Source organism: Phallusia mammillata, chromosome 1 (assembly GCF_965637545.1).
Source record: "Phallusia mammillata chromosome 1, kaPhaMamm4.hap1.1, whole genome shotgun sequence".
Taxonomy (NCBI): domain Eukaryota; kingdom Metazoa; phylum Chordata; class Ascidiacea; order Phlebobranchia; family Ascidiidae; genus Phallusia; species Phallusia mammillata.
The window spans coordinates 8186381-8206435 of NC_137252.1; the positions used below are offsets into that span (position 1 = coordinate 8186381).

At 36.6% G+C, this 20055-nt stretch overlaps 1 protein-coding gene and 1 non-coding gene across 2 annotated transcripts; both read left to right on the forward strand.

Annotated features, from left to right (window-relative positions):
- Window positions 1-6895: 6895 nt before the first annotated feature.
- LOC145212122 (protein kintoun-like) lies at window positions 6896-19820 on the forward strand. Its single transcript, XM_080080160.1, has 15 exons — window positions 6896-7760; window positions 8245-8410; window positions 8843-8985; window positions 9475-9652; window positions 10099-10221; window positions 10838-11016; window positions 12513-12708; window positions 12993-13133; window positions 13344-13464; window positions 13703-13824; window positions 14326-14509; window positions 15322-15556; window positions 16635-16775; window positions 17561-17690; window positions 18233-19820. Exons 1-15 carry the CDS (start codon window positions 7677-7679, stop codon window positions 18592-18594), a joined length of 2505 nt encoding a protein of 834 aa, XP_079936286.1. The 5' UTR covers window positions 6896-7676; the 3' UTR covers window positions 18595-19820.
- On the forward strand, window positions 16439-16512 carry Trnas-gga (transfer RNA serine (anticodon GGA)). The gene has a single exon. It is a non-coding gene; the product is annotated as a tRNA-Ser (tRNA).
- Window positions 19821-20055: the final 235 nt, after the last annotated feature.

Consider the following 20055-nt stretch of genomic DNA (forward strand, 5'->3'; position numbering starts at 1 on the left):
TTGTGCGAAGACTTAAACCTTTATTCCAACAATTAACACTTGTGGTACGAAGACGTATTTAATCAACTTGCAAATTGTATTACGCTAAATTGGCAAACCATATTCGAGGATTTGGATTATTTTAAATTTGCGGATCAAATATTTTGATTAACGCATTGTTTAAATTGAGGTGTTCCCCAGTACGGTTTGGTGGGACCCACAAAAATGTGCCTCGACGTGTTACTAAGGAACAAGATATTGGGTTGAAATTATTATGTGAAAAGGGCAATACCGTGTTTTTTGAACACCACAAATCATCATCTTGATATTACCTTTCAGGGCAAAAACAAAACATTATCTGAGTTTTGAGGCCATGCCCCAAATCCAAGCTGAAAACTTAACCTTCAGCACAAAGTAGACTTTAATGGTCAGTGTGACTTTCGAACATTCACACATGTGACAACAAAACGATTAAATGCAAATGGTGCTAGCAGGGAAAACAGAGCTTCCTCGATAGTTATTAATTTTTGATATTCGTTGTTCAAAGAGAAGCGTTTTTCGTTATATGAACACATAGGACTTTTAGGAGGTTTTGGCGACACATAAAAGCTTTCCATGGAACTTTATTTACGGGTAAAAAGGAAGTGTACATGGTGTTGACGTATGTTTGGGTTCTAATTCTAAAAAAAACGTTTTAATTGGCCTGCGGGCGCCTTTACCTGGTAAAAATTGGACCCCTCGAAAAAAGTTTGGATTAATGCCTCAGAAAAGACCACGAGAAGTGGTCTTAAACAAGGCGTTTTAAGGCTGTTTGACATTACGTCAGGTCCAGCAACTGGCTACTTAGCTTGTTAAATTTATCTAATAAATACTGACACACAGTGTTAAGTCAGCCCCGAATCACCCCCGTTTTTTGAGAAACGCAAGCCCGAACCCGGCCCGACTTATAATTCTGCTCCCGGGTATAAACGGCTCTGGGATTTATTATGTGCACTACAACAAACAACAGTCTTTTAATTTGTGTGGTTTTTGTTACGAAAGAATGCTTGGCGTGGTGAGAACATGCGTGGAGACAGAAGTTAAATTTTTTTTTGTCACCTCAAACACGTAGATAGGGTTGTTTTACATCGAAGGTGCCTTCCCTTAGCAATGCATGGCAAACCTTGAGAAATCTTCACATGGAAGTTGTTTCTGGTTACAAGAAGGGTTAACTTGATCCAAAATAGAACAAAACGCGTCACTTTTAGACATCTCAAAACAGCCTTTTTCTCTTTATTGTGTAGAAACTGTACCCGGGGGCTCAAATATCACAAAGCTGTCGTGACAACTACTTCACATGTAGACGACAACTTATAAGGTGTTGAGCATCACGTATCTAATCTCCCCATTTTTAGGCATGGCCACATGCCGAAAAAAGCAGAAACTAGCGTAGTTTCAAAGAACAGAAACTCATTATTCTCTATGTTTACCAGAGTTGTTCTATGCCTGAGTGAAATATAACCCAAGAAAGGTTCAGGCATGCAAGCCCAAGGTACTACCAAATAACACGAACCGAGAAAAACGTGAAAAACATACGTGTAGATTTTCTGTTGTCTTCACCATCACGAATTCGCATCAAATAATACAAAAATCGTATTTCAAAAAATGTAAAACCACTAAGAAACCTAAAAATTTTAATTTCACAATTAGGATTAACAGCCCACGAAAAAAAATTCAAATTGAGCAAATTTAATTTGAGATACCTGATAATTTGCATTGCGGCTTCCATACGTTTTGGCCACTGATTGTCCCTTATTTACTTTCAAATTTTTTTTGTGCTAAACGCAGCGCGACAAATAATACATGACAATCTCGAACCCATTTCGTCACTTTCTTACAAGAAAAATTACAAAAACGAAAAAAAATGAATGTCAAAATTTCATGCTGTTTTAAAACAACTTAACAAAATATCCAACTGCCTTATCAAAGAAGCAGACTATTTGACGGCCGTTGAAAATGTAGCACACATTTTTGTAAAAAGAAGGAATATTTCATCGAACGAGATTTGTTTTCAAACGAGTTTTTGCCTTCTTTTTAGTTTTGTGCCCACTATTTTGCACGAGTTTATTCGCAAACAACTTACGTTGATTTCTTTCGAAACCAACTTATAACAGGACACTTTTTGATTTGGTCAGATTTAGCCGAAATTATTCCGTTTCGGCTCAAACATTTTAAGTAAGGTTTGCTCTGACGTTGCAACGTGTGAATCCCGCTGTTGATATGTTGCAAGATGATGTCACAGACACCATTATGACGAAATGGACTCATCTAATCGTGAGGTCATCCAGGGGAAAATATCAATTAAAATCGTTCCGCCAAAATTTTGAATGTATTCGTGACAAAACCTTTGCGGAACTATCAACATTGTTTGGTCTCCTAAATTATTCATTTTTTTTGGCTTGTTTTACAAGATTGTTGCTAATTTCGTCGAGCCTATAAGTTCCCATTGTTCTGCTTTTCTCGGGATTTCCCCTTTTTGATGCAATGATCAACTGGGTCTGAATGGAGTGACGTAGGTTTTAAAGTGAGTGCACACAAATCCATCAGACACTGAAACGTTTTCGACGGTTCCGATTTCTCACCACAGGAATCTTATAAGTGTCCCGTGTAACTTTATTAATACAATTGAGTGGAAACTTAAAAGGGAATTTTTGCCCATGCAGGCAAAACAAAAATCGGAGTTTACCTAGGGGGCTTGGCTAAATTGGGTACCGAGCTTCTAAAGTAGTGATTTTTAAACTCGTTTTAGATCGTCGGTTTTGAGGTCATTGATCAAGACCAAGTAAAATAATATCATGAAATATATTTCATTTTGAGTTGGGACGCAAACACAACTTCTAGCATTTTGGCTGGAAATATTTTTTTCAAAACGTAATGTCGTTGTATGACATAAACCGCTAATAGTTTGATTTAAAATAAAAAATAAATACTCAACTATTTCCACTTGGTCCCAATAAAGTTTGTATTCTGGAGCCACCAAAAAAGTGATGGCGTTCTTGTCTGCAGACAAATGCAACTGCTCATATTGAACAAAAGACTGGGGCAAAGGAAGGTACCGTACCGTAATTGTCTAACAGCATATAAACCATTAACATTTTAGATATAAAGTCTGTAGAAAGGGTAGAAATACTATTACATGACTTTCAGAATAAACGTTCTTTTCAAAAATGCATGACGTTCAAAAAATCTTCCAAAAAAATTCGGCAGAACTAAACGGCTAATGAAATCTAGCTCATCACTGGAACTGTTTTAATGTCATGATATAAGAGTTGGAGTGCAAGAATATTCTTTTTTATTAAACAAAATATGAAGAACGATATCGAACAGTATATGACGTCTTTTTATCAAACAATATGACATTTTTACACGTAAACACAACAGTCCACAATCATATTACACTTATTACTGCAACGTTGTGTGAAAATAGCAATAAATATCAAACAAAAACAATAAATAAAATTAGGCAAATAATTAATCGGATCCGAAAAGTCAAAATCGACGAAACGTTAAAGTGAAACTTCAGGACAGTAGCATGCAATCGGCAGCTCGTAAAACATCCCTCTTTTCTCGATGGTGTAAGTCAGCTCTGAAGCACGTCTTGTTCCGTATTGGTCTTTGCAGCGAACCCGGGCGCACGCTGCTACTTTGAACAAACTGTGACCGCACCATAAGTTCACGTACTTCCATGATACTGTACTTGTGCGGACCTCTTCAAGGAATCCAAGATTGCGGCATCTTAAAACATTATTAGAATAAGTGATGGGTTGATTAAAGTAGGATACTATAGTCTACGAGTTGGAACAATCACATGAAATATACTGACAGAGACTGTTGTTAATCACTTCTATCCGCTTAAAGGAATACAAACGGTCTTTTTAAGGCCACCGTTAACCTTCAGCCAATAGTTGTCAGGATTTTTTTTTGTTACCTTAGTCTTTCCGGGTGCTTCAATGTTGAATGCATAGGCCTGTCAATTAAACTTTTGGGCCTAAACGGGCATCTTAAATACGATCCGGGTTCGGGCTTCAATTTCAGGCCCGTTTACAACTCTGCTTCTGCAGTGCTGGACTTTACATTACATAACTTACCCTCTGGATTCTCTATGCAGCTGCGGAACCCGTAACTTGACTGTGCGTTGAGCTAAACCATCGCTGAAGAGGATTGAACTGATGAGAAGAAAAACGGCGAGAAGAGTGGAAAGAAAATTCTAGAAAAATAAATTAGTAATAAATGGTATGCGTTTTAGGCCATTTTTTTTCATTTTATTGCATGCTTTTTTTCATACGCTTTATTTCTTTTTTACACACATTTGAGGTTTTTTTAAACTGGCTCATAAGGCAAATTTGTAAAGTCGGTGTTGAAGTAAGATAACTTCCAGGAATAGAAAAGTATGTAATTGCAAACTTTCTGACAGAAATTTTGTTTTGCAAGCTAATCTAATTGTTTTAGCCGTTTTTCCATTTAAGAAAACCATACGGTGTTATAACTTATATAGATAAATTGGTTTGCTACACTTACCATAGTTAAAGCAACTGTTCAAAAATTGTTTCAGAAAAGTATAGTCTTGCTGATCTTCGAAAAGTCAAAATTCTGTTCAAATCAACTTATTCCCTTCTCGTATCTGTAAGATGAATGTTCTGGCCTCTTTGCCATGACTCCGTCCTTATATAAGCTTATAGCCAATCGAAGTTTGATCCGCAGTTGCGTCAGGTGAATACCCTTGGGGAAACGGGGTCATCCTAAAACGTGTTGACCCAAGAGGTAGTACGCAACTGACTGAAAAACGGGATTAAACATTTCACGCATGGAACGGCTGAATCATGCTACAAAATTAGGTCGAAAGATTTCTGGAAAGCTTCCAGGTACCAAACGAGAAATCTGATATATATATGTCGCCAACCATGTTTACGTAAACACTCGTTGGCAAGGCGTCGAGATAATGGCCTGACCGATAACAAGTAAAATAGGTAGGGGAAAGTCATGTAATTTGGACCCTGCGTGTAATTTGGAACTTGCTTATATTTCGGAATATACGCAAGGTGGTAGAATATCTTTTATACAGCTTGAAAGAAGACTTGATATAAGGCTTACGGCCGCCAAGCTCCAAACTTGATGCTATACTTTCCGTTTGTTATAGAGAGAAAAACAGAATTTGATAATTTGATAATTTTTTTAGGTTTCAAACTTCTTGCGTTTCTAAATTACTGTTTAGTGTAAATCTCAGTGGGTATGATTTTTGTGAGTTACAATTATTAATGCATTTAGCATACAAAGAACAATCCGCTAACACTTTCCAAAAGTAAAATAAATTGGGTAAAAAATTGCGTGTCAAAGTGTGTAATTTGGACCGGGCAGCTTATAATAAAGCTCAGTGCAGGATTTACATTCATTATATTTTGGTTAACCAATTATTTCTTTAATTTGCCATGGTGCTGTTTTGCAGTATTCTGCGAGTTTTCTTTCATTTCAGCTATCTTAGTAATTCCATTTATGGCCTTTTTATCTTAAGGATGTTTTTCATTTTAATTGTTTATCCCATTTTTGATTTCATTCATTGAAATTTAAATATTTTGTGAAACATTGTGGTAATGTAATAAAAGCTTGATGAGGTTGGTATCTGAAGCTGTTAACGTTCGTTTTGGGAACTTTTGGAAGAGAAGTCGCATGGATTTTAAGTGGTCCATTTTACACACGACTTTGGTCCAAATTACACACTATGCGTGTAAAATGGACCACTTCGCGAAAAAAATTTAAATGCATTTTACTCTTTTTACGTTAATATCCAAACATTGCCTTTTAGCAAATGAATACTTAGCGTCATAACTTAACGAATCGCATAAACCCCCCTTTATTTGAAGGACTACTTTTTATTTTATAAAGGTTCAAACTTAGGTGGTCCAAATTACACGACTTTCCCCTAATAACTTCGGTACATTCGTAATTAAGTTAACTTGTTTCATTCAGTTGTATTGTGTTCAGTGTGTTTTTTACGGTAAGATCTTTACTTCACATTTAAACAGAGATAAAAATTAACATGCAAATTACGTTAAAAGTGGACTTTAACACCTATTTTGATTTAGGTTGCTTGCTCAGTTGCGAAATCGTGCATCTAGTACAAATAAACTGGTCAGTCAGTTTCAGGGAATTATCGTTCTGTTGTCCAAAAAGTGATGAGAAATCGCCGAAGGAAAGCTAACCGCCGGAATTTTTACAGCAGAAATTGCAACGATTTTTGTGGACAACGAACAGCTTTTGTAACCAGTGAAAAGCACGCATTGTCTCGCCACACTGCCGTGCTTGTACCTGCAACAAAAGAACAATAGGAGTTATGTTTCGACGTACAACTGTTTTGGAGGGGATTTTGAGTAACTGATTACCCCGGCCTGATCTATTGCCGCGTCCTGAAGATTACCCCGACCCGATGTATAGGCAGTAAATTCTTGTCGATTTAACTATTCTTCTTACAGACCTAAGCTATAGGTTATCGGGTGACAGCAATAAGCAAAGAGTTCAATTTGCATATTGCTGACTTTCTTAACAAGTCACAGGGGCTTTCTACTGAAACCAAGGGTTTCTCCAACTTTGTTGATGCATTAAGTTTAAGTAAGGTTTTTATTAGTCTAAAAGACGTAAATTCTGCAATTTAAAACCATTTTTTTAACAAACTGCCAATTTGACGACCACACTCGGAGGTTATCAAAGTAATTCTTCTCATAAACTTTATGTGCCCTTCTGCGTAACAATCCGTTCAAATGTCGTCTTGGTTTTGCGCTATGTATATTTCTTAACAGAAGCTTGAGCAGTGAGCTGCTAATATGTTCCACATCAGGGTTGGATTAACCCAATTAAAATTAAACCCCAAAAACTAACCCAAAAGGCGGCCAAGTTGGCCGAGTGGTTAGCGCAACCGCCTTGTGATCGCAAGGTCATCGGTTCTAATCACATCTCGGTCGCTTGTGTTTTCCTGAGCAAGAAACTTAAGCAGCATTGCTCTAACCCAGTGGTTCCCGATGGGTTAAACTAAATTGAAGTCACCAACTGCTAAAAATCGAAGAAATCAAATAAAAAATGATCATCGGACTTGCAATAAAACAGGCAGCTCGACGGTGGACTCATTGTGAGCATAACGCATTCAGGTGTTGCCCGCCCACCGAGGATAAAAATGAAACAAACAACAACAAACAACAATTTAGGACCAAACATTTAAAAGCAAAAACTCTGTAAAATAAATGTGTATGTAACAAAACCTATTAGCACCGGTAGCAAACATACGATTTAAAAATGCAAGGTAAAAAGATTTGCATGGCAACCACGCATCATTTTTATTGTTTTAACCAAAATTGAAATGATCCCCTTTTTTCTGATTTAAAATTATGTATCTTTCAGTCTCCTTCAAAGTGTACGTTGGTAATGTTGATTTTTTTCAAAAGCAAAACACAAATAAAACTGCGTGTAAGATTGTAACACCTTTTCACGCAACGTGTGTTCAATGAGTTTATTTTGTGTATTCTCTATGTTTTGTGTTTTTATTTTAATTTCCAATGACACAGTCTAATCCCGTTGAAGCATGTGAATTGTGAAATACATTTTGCTGTTATTTAGACGTGGGAAAACACAAGTTTATTCTTAACATTTAATTTAATAACCTTACAATCGAAATGGAGTCTGGAAAGTTTGGGGAGAAGCTTGAAGAACTTGATTTAAGTCAAGAAGAAATTGACCGTTTAGCAAAATGCATGAAGGTTTGTTAAAAATCCAAGCTAGGTTACATTTTTCACTGCACCTATAGTACTTACATTTTTGCCAAATATATGCTAATGTTTCATTTTTAGTAATTTGACTACACCAAGAAATGCAATAACTGGACATGCACAAACAGTAAAATGTGCCACTTGCATAATGTCATTGTCATGTGACACAATAATAAATGAAGTAATGAAATGAACCACACGAAATAAAGTAAAACGTTAAAGCAAATCAGTTTGTCTTCTCGCTCTTTGTAACTCTCGCTATAACGCTTGTTTGTTCTATTTCTCAAACATAATCTTTATTTTCCTAAAAAAATTCAACAAAGTTGTGCAAAGGAATAAAATATTGCTTCTTTCTGTTTCAATGCTTTTGGTCAACCTAATGTTGTTCAAAAACGATAATTCATAAAGCTCCTTTATTATATGCTTGAACATGATTATTTTTTGGGATTAAGAGCGTTTCATGTTTCACTTTCAGGATGAAAAGTTTCGAGACCTGCTTCGTGAATATGCAGAAGAAATTTCTGATCCTGAAAATCGCAAGCGTTACGAGGAAGAGATTGCAATGTTGGAAAGAGATCGAGGAATGGACGTTAAGTTCATAAATCCCAAGCCTGGACATGTTTTAAAAACAAGCATTAATGGTATGTTTGACATTGATTTGAATAAGACTAACATTTTACTTAATACTTGAGTTAAGTTTATTTTGTTCACTAAAAGAAAACATAGCAATACAATAGCACTCAACAATCACCAAGTTGTAAATAGCTGGACAATGTTAAAACAGTATAGATCGCAAAACAGTGAAGGGCACATATAATGAATAATGGCCATATGTGGTGCAGCTGCACTGTAAACTTGGGACTTAACTTAACAGCAAATATTTTTGTGCAGTCAAATCTGGCATAACCTTTCAACTTTTCTAATGTAATGTAAATATTATTATTCAATTCCTACTCTGTTGATAATTATAAAGATAAAGCTGGTTAACCAAAACTTTCAGGAGGTTTGGTCTGTAATTCAATTTCCACAGAAATGCCTGTGATCTGTTTAACTTTGTATGATACATTTGTTAGGCAAACAAAAGTGCTTTGTCAACATTTGCACCAACGAAAATCTGGGACAACCAAGAAGCAGACCTTCCATGCAAGGCAACACCAGGGGAATGCAGTGGTCCATTCCGCATAGTGTTTCACAAGATAGGGAGGATGTAGACAAGGTACGAAAACAAATTTGTGAGATGTCCATAATGTGCTGATATGGTTAAAATGACTCTAATTAGAAACAAACATAGTTATTAAGAAACAAATTTTGAAGAAAACATAATCAACCTGTGTAGGAGTTTGAGAATATCTGTATCACTAGATGTATTGCATTGTCAGATCCTCATTTAAATGAACCTTTTTGTGTTTAAGGTTATTAGATTCTTTTGTGTACACATAAACTTTGCCATGCACTAAACTAGGTTTCAAATTTAATTTTCCAGTTGTAAAAAAATCATTTTGCTCAATAACCCACAATATGTTGTGTATTTGGGCTGTTACATTCCACGTTAGTCTTGTACCAAATGTGTGTGTAGTGTTCCAAAAAGTATGTTGTGTTTTAAAGCAAAAATTTTGATCACAGGGCTTTCTTTGCTATTTACGATCATCTTCCATTAAATGTGTGAGATTCTGCTTGCTAAAAATTAATTTGTTTGTAATTTTAGGCTGGAAACAAGTGCATGGTGTATGATGTTGTCTTCCATCCTGACACATATTATCTGCTCAAAAAGAATTCCCGCTTTAAGAAGATGATTCATGACACTGCACTTGATGCTGTTGAAAGACAGTTTAGTGTGAAACTCGACAAAGTCAATGTGAAAACCCCCAAGATGCAATTTAAAGGTATATTCTGTTTACTGGTTTTCTTTTTTTTGCTAATTTTCTTCATATGGTCTTAAAAATATTTGTACTGCTATACAGACAATTCGGCTAAATATATGATCATTTTGCAAAGATTTTTGGTCAACCAAAGTATATCTATCCAGTGGTGAGATTCAGCCGGTTCGCACTGGTTCTATAGAACCGTCTCACGAAATTTTATGAGATCAGCAAAGCAGTTAGCATTACTGGTTACTGTCAATGGACTTTTAATAACAGAACCGGCTGAAAAATATGATTTTTGTGATGGAACCGACTGACAAAAAATTTGAATCCCACGACTGAATATATCTTAACAGATCCAACCATTAAACTCACATTATTTTCCTGACATGGGTACATTTGGGTTGAGATTTTGGGCCATTTTACTAATTCATGGATAACTGCAGATCTACAATCTTTGTTTTCAGGTCTTCCTATGTCATCAGTAATTCGAACTCCACATGCAAACGATACATCAGATTCCAGCAGTTCCCAATCACAAGATGAAGTGGATGTGAAACTGAAACCTTCTTATCAACCTACTGACAATGGTATTTGAAGAATAACATAGTATGGCAAACTTTGCTTTTTTTTGGTTGCTTGGTTGCTCATTGCTCCCCTGGCAAAGGTTATGTGTGCCTTTGCACTAGTGGTTGGTAGAGAGCAGGAATCCAGTTAATTGCATACCGGCCAATCGCATCAATCTGAATAATTGCATAGAGATTGTGAAATCGCAGCCTATCAGTTGGGTAAAAAATTTCAGGTTAATATTCGAATTCAATCAGTTGCTTAAAAATCAACAAATTGGGTATGCAAATAACCAGATTCGTATGTACTCGGTTTGAAGTGCATTGCTCAAACATTGTTATAACTAATGTGTCAATGAGCATACCAATACGGTTGACAGAAAGACCACTTTTTCCAAACTTCTCATGCAATTTCTGGATTATGCTATTAATAGGATTATTCTATATTGGGATATTGTACAATAACCTCACATGTATGTACAGTTTTGTTTGTGCACTACAAGCTGGGTGCAGGCACAAAAAATAGGCCAAAACATTCACAGCTCTTTTTCAACTTTCCCTCATTTTTGCATCTTTGGTTTCACATAAATGTATTTTAGTCTGAGATTTAAAGTATTAAACTGTCCATTGTACATTTTAGGATCTGCAAATGTTTCTACACAAAGTCCTAACACGGCCCAAGCACAACCATTCCCCATTTTGAAGGAGGAAGTCAAGAAAGTGAAACAAACCAAGCAAAAGGCAAAGGGTGATGATGTAGAATGGGGTTATATAGAACCTGAGTACAGCATAATGCATCGTGGATACTTTGATATGCAGGTAGACAACATTATGTGAAGGTCATACAGTTTTATTTGTGACATATTTAGAACCTACACATAGGGATGTTCAAAGTAGAATAACGAATCCTTTGGATTCGAATCCAGTTAGATTCGAATCCATTTTTGCCGTTTATATCGGGTAATTGGAACCGATATAAATGTGTGCTCTCGTCGTTGGCAAAAATGTAATGTAAACACATGTGTTACGCTTTTACGTCGACGCCCGGTCATTGTATCCGTTGCAAAGAAGTACATCGTCGCGGTCAAATCAGGGAGCGCAATACAACTTTATAACGCCAAGTCGTGAGTTGCTATAACAACGCCATAACGACGGTTGTGCGTTGAAGGCATAATTAACGATTAGCGCACTTGTTACGCATCTGATCACATGATTATGCTTATGTCATTAAATGACATACCGGCGATTTTTTGCAACGTCTTACCAGCATCTAATTGTTTCCGACTTTTTTTCGGCACAACAAAAATTTAAAGGGATTGTCTGTTAATATCGCAAAAACAGTGGTGGAATCCCATAACATACGACGTTTGCATCATTTTTTAACCCCATACAAACATAAAAATGTTGTACACGCTACAAAGCTCACATTTTGTGTTGCAAAATCGATGGTAGTGTAATTGAAATTTAAAATCACCCAATGTGCCAGCTTTACATCACCCAATGTTTTAAATTTGCTAGGGTGCCTGTTTTTGCAGTTGTTTTAGGTTATATATTAGTACACTAGGGAGTCTATGATAGTTTTCTACCATTAACAAATCAAATCACCACAGCATGCTTACAACATAGTTACTTCTGCTTAAGGGAATAATAATCACTAAATAAAATTGTGTAAGTTATTTTTTAACCTTATGCTAATTTTTCTGGCTTAGTGGATTTTTGGTCATTTAGTTACAATGCAGTTGTGCAAAGTTTTTTCCCAGTGTTTTTCTTTGTTTTGGTTGGTTCTTTTCTTACATTATAAATGAAAAATATGTTTTGTAATGTATTAAACTGGTCTACTTTAGTTGTTGTCAAGATTAATGATTGCTCAGTCAAAAATAATATAAGAATTGGATTCGATATTCTAGATTCGCATCAATTATTCTAGAATACCCAATTATTCTACTTCGAACATCCCTACCTACACAATCGCTCTGCAATTTTTTGCACTGTGACAAAACTTAAATTCAGTGACACCCTGAGCTAAAATGTAATGAGCAATATAGGACACTACAAAACAAATTGTTATTTACTTCATTTTAGCAAGTATGTATGTTAGGTTTATCAAGCATATTATCTGTGATACATGTATTGAAGAAGTTTGTTAGTTCGCTCTTACAGTTACACTGTGGCACACTAAGCATAGTTTTGCAGCACACCCATCTCATATTAACATCTTTTTATATTTAAGTAGCAGAAATGTAGCCTAAACTTAACTTAACTTTTTTCACATTGGACAGAAACAAAACAAAATTTCAAGTTATTTCCATTTTCAGAACTACACAAATGCACCCAATGCAGCAAGTGATACCTGGCCTAAGGAGCTGGTAATAAACATCGATTTGCCACTGCTCAGTGCAGCCAACTCTGTGAATTTAGAAGTGTTCGAGAGACGACTTAGACTTGAGTCAGTGAAACCAGCCAAGTATAAACTTGACTTTGAACTTTCATATCCTGTTGATGAAAATAAAGGTAATCTACCAAAATTACTACTAAATAATGTTTATCGCTACATGATTTTGCAAATAATGTTTGCCACGAACAATTTTTGTTACAAAAGGAATAATTTACAAGAAAATGTTGTACAAAAACTAGCATTAAATCATGTCAGCTTAATAACAATGCCACAAATCTGCTTTGAGATGTGGTAAATAATAAATCCGGTTTATGAAATCTGTTGGGGTAAAAATGCAAGCAATTTACATCATAATTTGTAAATATCTAGTTAGTGTTATCCCTTGATATCTATTTTACAGGTTTCGCTAAATTTGACAAAAGTCGGCACAGACTGACAGTCACCCTGGAAGTTCTTCCAGCTCCTCCACCTCCCAAACTGATTCCCTTCACTTCTCCACCTCTGGTTAATGAAATCCAGACCGATCAATGTGATGTGAAAGGCAAGTATATGAAATACATCTTTCTACATTATACAAAACACATGTGCACCACTATTTTGAAATTTGAGGATGTGTAGCTGTATCTCTCAATGCTTTCATCTAGTACAGGGGTACTCAATTAGTTTTGTCAAAGGTCCAAATACGGAAGTTTTAAAATCCCGAAATGTGGCCACTATTTTATGTAATCATTATCTTGTTTATTTCCATCAGACGAATCACAAACAAATGCCAACAATACAGAAGAAAATACCAACGCTGTGCCAACTGATTCTTCTAGCACTGAAATTCACATGACGAATTCCACTAAAGATGCAGCTGTTGAAACTGACAGGTTGGAATTTTTATTTTTCCACAAATATTGATTAGTTTGTTCAATAGGTGTCTTATAACCTTACTGCAGCTCCTAATCAGGTACTTCATAATAATCTAAATTAGACTCCTAAACCAAAAAGTTTTTTAAACCCCCCAAAACATACAGAATTCATCAGTATGTAAAAATGTAACTCTTATTTGTTAGCGTATTCAACAAAACAAAAAGCATAAATGAAACATATAATTTACTAATTTAGGAAACCACCTGTCAAACAAACACCTGGACCACAAGAACCAGCAAAACAACCCCACTTTTTCCAGGAGGGAAGCAGACATTATCAAGAAGGAGTTCATTGGAGAGATGATGATGACTTACATGGTATGGAAACTCATTTAACAATACAACATATAGCACAAAAATCATTTGTTTTAATACTTAGTCATTGAATTAAAGCCTATTAAAGGCGTTGTCCTGAATCAGCTGGTCTCCCAAGCATTCCCACATGGCAAGGCACAGACTAGAAAAATCTGGCTAGAAATGCACTCATCTTAGTTATTGTAGATTTTTATTGACGTAAAGGCAGTGAATAATTTAAATTTTTGTTTGCGACACTGTAAAGTTTGTGTATGTATAGACACAATGTTTTTAAAACAGAACAAAATATGTCATGTTTGGCCTTAAATGAGTTTGGCCAATTTAATTTTCTTTTTAGTCATGTATGGACCAAAAGTGACAATTTACTGTTAAAAGTCTGTTGAAAAAGTCTTACGTTAAGATTGATAGATCATACAGTTTTGAGATTCCTTAGTTTTGGTGTTGTTACTATTTTAGTTGTTTAGTACCAACCTAAAACAAAATCTGCACTACTTATCTATCTAGATGACCCAGTGTACAACGCCGACACAAAATTTCCACCCATCACCAAAAACTCCACATTCCTGATCGACATGGTGAGAAAATATGAAGGATTAATACGAAGATGCCCACAATATGCGTTCCACCAGGACGACCATTATGTTACCTTCATTATAGAAGTTCCGCATATATTTGAAGAGAGCTTGTGGTAAGTGCAACTGTAAGGGATGTTTATGGATAAGAGTCAGACAAATGCCAGCCAATATACAAAGCAGCAACATTTCAATGACAAAACCGATTTGTTTTACCGACTGTGGCAAGTCAAAAAAATCCGAAACGTCTAGATGCGAGTACTATGTTTGGTAGGGAATCTTACATTGTAACTCTGTAGCCTGACAACGGTGCTTACGATATAGTGACATCACACATGTGACGTACCAAAAAATCGTCATACTTTTATTTTTTCAAGCTGGAAATTTTGTTTGCGATTTTGTTGGTATATTACGCAACATGAAAAAGGGCTCAATGCTTCTCTAAAAACCATTTTTCACTTTTATGTTGAAATTTCGCCTTATAAATATCTAAATTTCGGACTTATTTTGGGCAATATAAAATGCAAATCGCAATCAAGTTTGGACCCCAATTTTTTTATGAAACTTTATCGTGCATAAACTAACACAGGGTGAGGTATGTGATGATGTGTCGTATCATAAGAATTGCAAAAACATTTGCAAATCACAAAGGAATATCTGGTAAATTTTTGGTTTCAACACCAAGCAAAGGCAAATATAACGTTCAATTTTGCCCAGAACGATTTAAATCTATATGCATATTAACCACCAATAAGGCAGAACACTCTGTTTTTTCGACACAAACGCTATAATGCTTAGATGTTAGCGTCCACAGCAGTTAATGCGAAAACGGCGGTTTCATGCATATAAACAAAAAGCAAATTTGTGCATGTGAAACCCTCGAAGCTATGCTGAATTCCGATCATTTACAAAACGTTGAAACATACAGGTATGCGGTGTACGATAGAATGCTGCAGTTCTGTTGTTTATCCGAATGTCTGGACGACGACATGGTCAACTCAGTATTCCAACTGTGGATTGAGTTTGATGACGATTGCCGGATTGACCCGCAAAGGTCAAGGGTAGACGTTTCTGGTAACAACGCAGTGTTCTGCCTTCGAAAAACAAAATCGCGAAAAAGTTGGAATTTTCTCAAGGCCGGGTTCGATAAGGAAAAGTTAGAGGTATGTTTTCCAAAATCAGGGATTGCTGCTTTTCATGCATTTGTGCTTCTTTGCAAAAAAACTGTACATCCATTCGAAACAATTTAATATTGTTACAGCTTAAATGTAATGGGTTAGGATTTTAAATTTATGGAAAACCATTTTTGGTACAACAGCTTCGTCGGTACTGTGTTCCAAAAACTTTTTGTTGGCGTCCTTTTCAAGTGTAAATTTTCATGGGGTCTTACTACCATGTTTTGTGTAGCTGTCTGTAGTTTAGCGTACAGAGCTTAAAATTTGGCGATGCTCGGTACGAAATATACTCATGTGTAGAGCCGAGCCGAAATAACAACTTTGAAGGTTGTGTGGTATTATTGCCTACATGTTTTTTTAGATCAAATGGACGAACTTAGTCATACAATACATAAGATTACATTTGATTTGATCTTAAAAAGTCAAAAATTGGGTGCTGATTTAAAATGGTCGACGAGCCCTGGCCTGTACCATGTAAAATAGCGCTATTACCATTTTTTCTGTATCTTTTATAGTTTGCGAAAGTAAACCAACACATATAGCCAGCATTTTGTAATCTGTCAGTTTTTATGCAAGGAATCCAGCCAACATATGCGTTACAGACATTACCTTCAATTTGTGTACCATAAAAAACATGAACATAAACATAAATTCATAACTGGGATCAGCCTGGCGTACTGTGATTTATATATGAGTCTGCCGTGATCTCTGGTCTGCATAGACGCTTCAGGGCTGATCCCAGTTATGAATTTATGTTCATCTTAACTGATACTGGTCAATCTGGCGATCCCCTACTACGAAGCTGACATGTGCAGCATACGAGGCAGGCAACGGTGCTTGTGATTCGACTTTCGGCGGATTCTCCACTGAGCCTGTGTAGCTCAGTTGGTAGAGCGCGAGTCCCGGAAAGACTCCTGTCGTGGGTTCGAATCCCACCGCAGGCTAGATTTTTCTAGCCTACGCCTTGCCATATGGTGGTGAATGCTTGGTGACCGGCTGATTCGGTATAGCGCCTTCAATGGGCCTGGCGTACTGTGATAAAAAACATGACAATCATCTTTTTCAGACCCGTCGTTTTGCCACCGATCGAAATGTGTGTGAGCTTTACACTCTAGTTTACAACCACGCTGAAAAAATGAAGTCAACCCCCATATCCGTGTGCAAAGTTGTCAAACAGGAACAGGATCTACTCATTCTAGAATTGGAGGTAAAGTTTTAAACTGTTTGCTACCAAAAATCGACATGCGCCAGGAAGAATCCTGAAGGATTTCGTACACTTTCAGTTACGAGATCTAAAGGATTCGTATATACTATATACTTTATAATAGCAATTTAAGTTATCCCCGGTTTGAACCTCGTAAAAAGTCACTACTCTACCGTTTGCTAGCACCGATATGAACGATTCGTTGTACCGACCCATAATTTTTAGAATATAGGTTACATATAAACTGTTGCTCACAGGTGTAATATGCAAACTAGATAATGCTTTTCTGGCAAACGTTTTGTTTTAACCGATGTTTAAACGTCCTGTTCTGTCTATTCCATATACCTATCCCAGCCTCGCTGCTGATTAAAAGAACGGTAGAGCTACTAACACCATTACGAGAATCACACCCCAAATTTGATTGGTTATATCTCCAAAAATGCTCACGGTTAGGGCTATTAGGGTCGGGGTAAGGTATTGGCACTTAAAAACTAACCCAAAAAAGTAGTTACTAATGTAAAAATTTTATGTAAATATTTCCCAACCCAACCCATTTATAGCCGCTAAATAAAAATTCAGCTCTTTACGCCCCCTTGTGAAAGCGAAGTTGTGATTCTCGTTATGTGTTAGTAGCTCTACCAAAAAGAACTGTGCTCTTTACGCCATCTATCGGTTTTTAACAAATCTTGTCTCATGTGACGTCTTATGTTGGTAGCTCTACCCGTTAGCGTACACTTGTACATTTTTGACATGGTTGAACTATATAGTCTTAAATGCGTGTTATTCAGCCGAAAGATCGGTCGACACCCAACGAAGCGGAGAACAAGCCACCAGGAAATGAAGCCGATTCAACATCTTCATCGGAAGAGAACTTTGCCAAACAGAACGGCCATGCTGAAGAAGAGTCGAAAAATATTGGTAAGCATCAGTGCAGGACCAAAGCTACAAGGATTTCATGGGACGTGGGCCACCCAGTTACCGAGAATGATCCGTTTTTGATATGGTCGGCCGGGTATTGAAGATGATGCTTGGTGTTCGATCTGTAATAAAGTGGTCTTGTTATAAAAATACACACAAGTTTCGTTGGACGTGGCTTGCAACAAAAAAAGTGTAAACACTGAATTAGTTTTTGTCCATAGTTATGATTCCGACATAACAAATCAGAGTTGTATGTTAAAAAGTAATCAAATATTGGAATGACTGGTCTGTTGTTGTGTGTAAAGATAAGATTGTCAATACTATTTTGCGTGCTTGACGCGCTACTGTCTGTACATTCCTCTGCTTTTTTGTTGGAACTTGGAAGGATATATTTTATGCCTTTAAAAATTAAATGTTTATGATATTTTTTTACTTTGGCGAGAACCTGAACAAGTTTGTCACGTTTTTCTATGATAGTTACCAACTAAACAAGCTTACCAAGTTATCTGACTGTAATTTGAAGCTAAATGAGTTTACCATAGTTTCAGACTTTTCCGAAGATAAACTGGACGCAGGTGATTCGTGTCCAACACAAGATCAGCAATCCTCAACAAAAACCACAAACTCCTTCGCTGAAAACGTGAAAGAGCACGCGAAGAGGCGAGAGGAGGAAGAGGAAAAAGGAGCAGAGGGAGAAGAGGAGGTAATACAGGACAGCGACGATGAAGAGGAAAATGAGCAGGAGGAGGAGGAGCAATCGGCGCCTCGCAACCCCGCCCCTGGTATCGTCACTGTGAAGAACTCGGACGGCTCGACTGAGGAGGTCATCATTGATCACGTGACCAAGTCGGCGGTCACACTCACCAGCGAATCGCTCCTGTTTGAAATTGACGACGACGTTTGAAAGAGAATTTACCCCTTGTTTTCAGCTTTAAAAAGTCATATACGCGTTTCTTTAAGCAAGCTTTAAAATTAGCATGTAAAGTCAACAGGATAAAAACTCTGATACTAAAACGACGAAAATTATTTTATTGGGTTCAGAATATACCGGTATGAAGCCTGTAATATTCTATGAAACAAAAATTCTACTAACGTAAGAACTAACACTTATCAGACAAAGTTTGCTAAATACCGATGGATGGCGCTAAGAGCATTTAAGAATATTTAAACGCAAATTGTGTGGAAATGCTGACGGTTAGGGCTGTTATGGTCAGGGTTTTTTTAAGGTTTGGTTTGGGTGATCGTTAAGTAGTTTTAAGAGACCGCAAGTTTTCATTTAAATACCAAAAACTGTTGTAGTTGCAAGTCCAAATTTTGGGAAACCACTGGAGAAATTTGAAAAAAAAAACACTGGTTATGGTTGTGGTGAGGTTTTATAATGAAAATAACAATAACCCGAAACCCAGGTTGTTACGTTTACGTTAAATGTAGTTCCTAACCCTGTTCCAGTCTAACTGTTGATTTAAATAACTGTGTTCTTTACGCCATCTATCGGAATGTAGCAAACTTCTGTTGTGGGTTCTTGTGGTAGTAGTTTCACCCTGTTAAGCAACGTTAATCAATGTTGACTCCTCAAAGCGTTCCAAAACCCGCTATAGGCAAGTTGTAAGTTTTTGTACCATTTTTTTCACCATTCCGTTTACAAAACGTCGTTGTCCGAAAATACCTTAACTTAATTTGATCAAAAACATAACTGCCAGATGTAAAATACATCTTAGTGCAGACATTTCAACAATATCTGCTGACCTGCACTGAAGAAGACAACAGCGATTGTTGAAACGCCTGCTGCACTAAGATGTCTTTTGTATACGCAAGCTCTGGCAGTTATGTTTTTGCTTAAAGAAACTTTATTGATTTTATTTTCTGTAATTGGAATGACGGTAGCTACATTTCCAGTTTGAATGATCTGTTGCCAATTTTGTATGTTTTGGCTTCGTTTAGTTCAGCGTGTTTTGTAATAACAATTCTGTGACGCGTGCTTTTGCGTTTTTAGCAATTATTTCTGACGTCAAATAACTCTGACGTCAGCTACACTGTGTTCCTGTGTGTGTTCGATATGCCTTAAGTTTCCTTTTTTTACTTGACCACTTTTTGCAAAAAAACAATAAATATATCACTTAGTTACTTATAGTCCTTTTTTGCAATCCTGATCTGCAAAACGTGTTGAATAATTGGGGCACCGAGCCGACACTGCTTTGGTTCCGAAAGATATGTTTGGCCATTTTGAGCCAGTTCTTCTGTGGTCTATTCTTAGTTGTGACATTAAACAGGTTTGGAGAGACAGGACTTTTCAGTATATTACTCCCAACAAACTGGAGTGCCAATCCCCGGTCACCAGCTGCACTGATACGACATTATCGGTCAA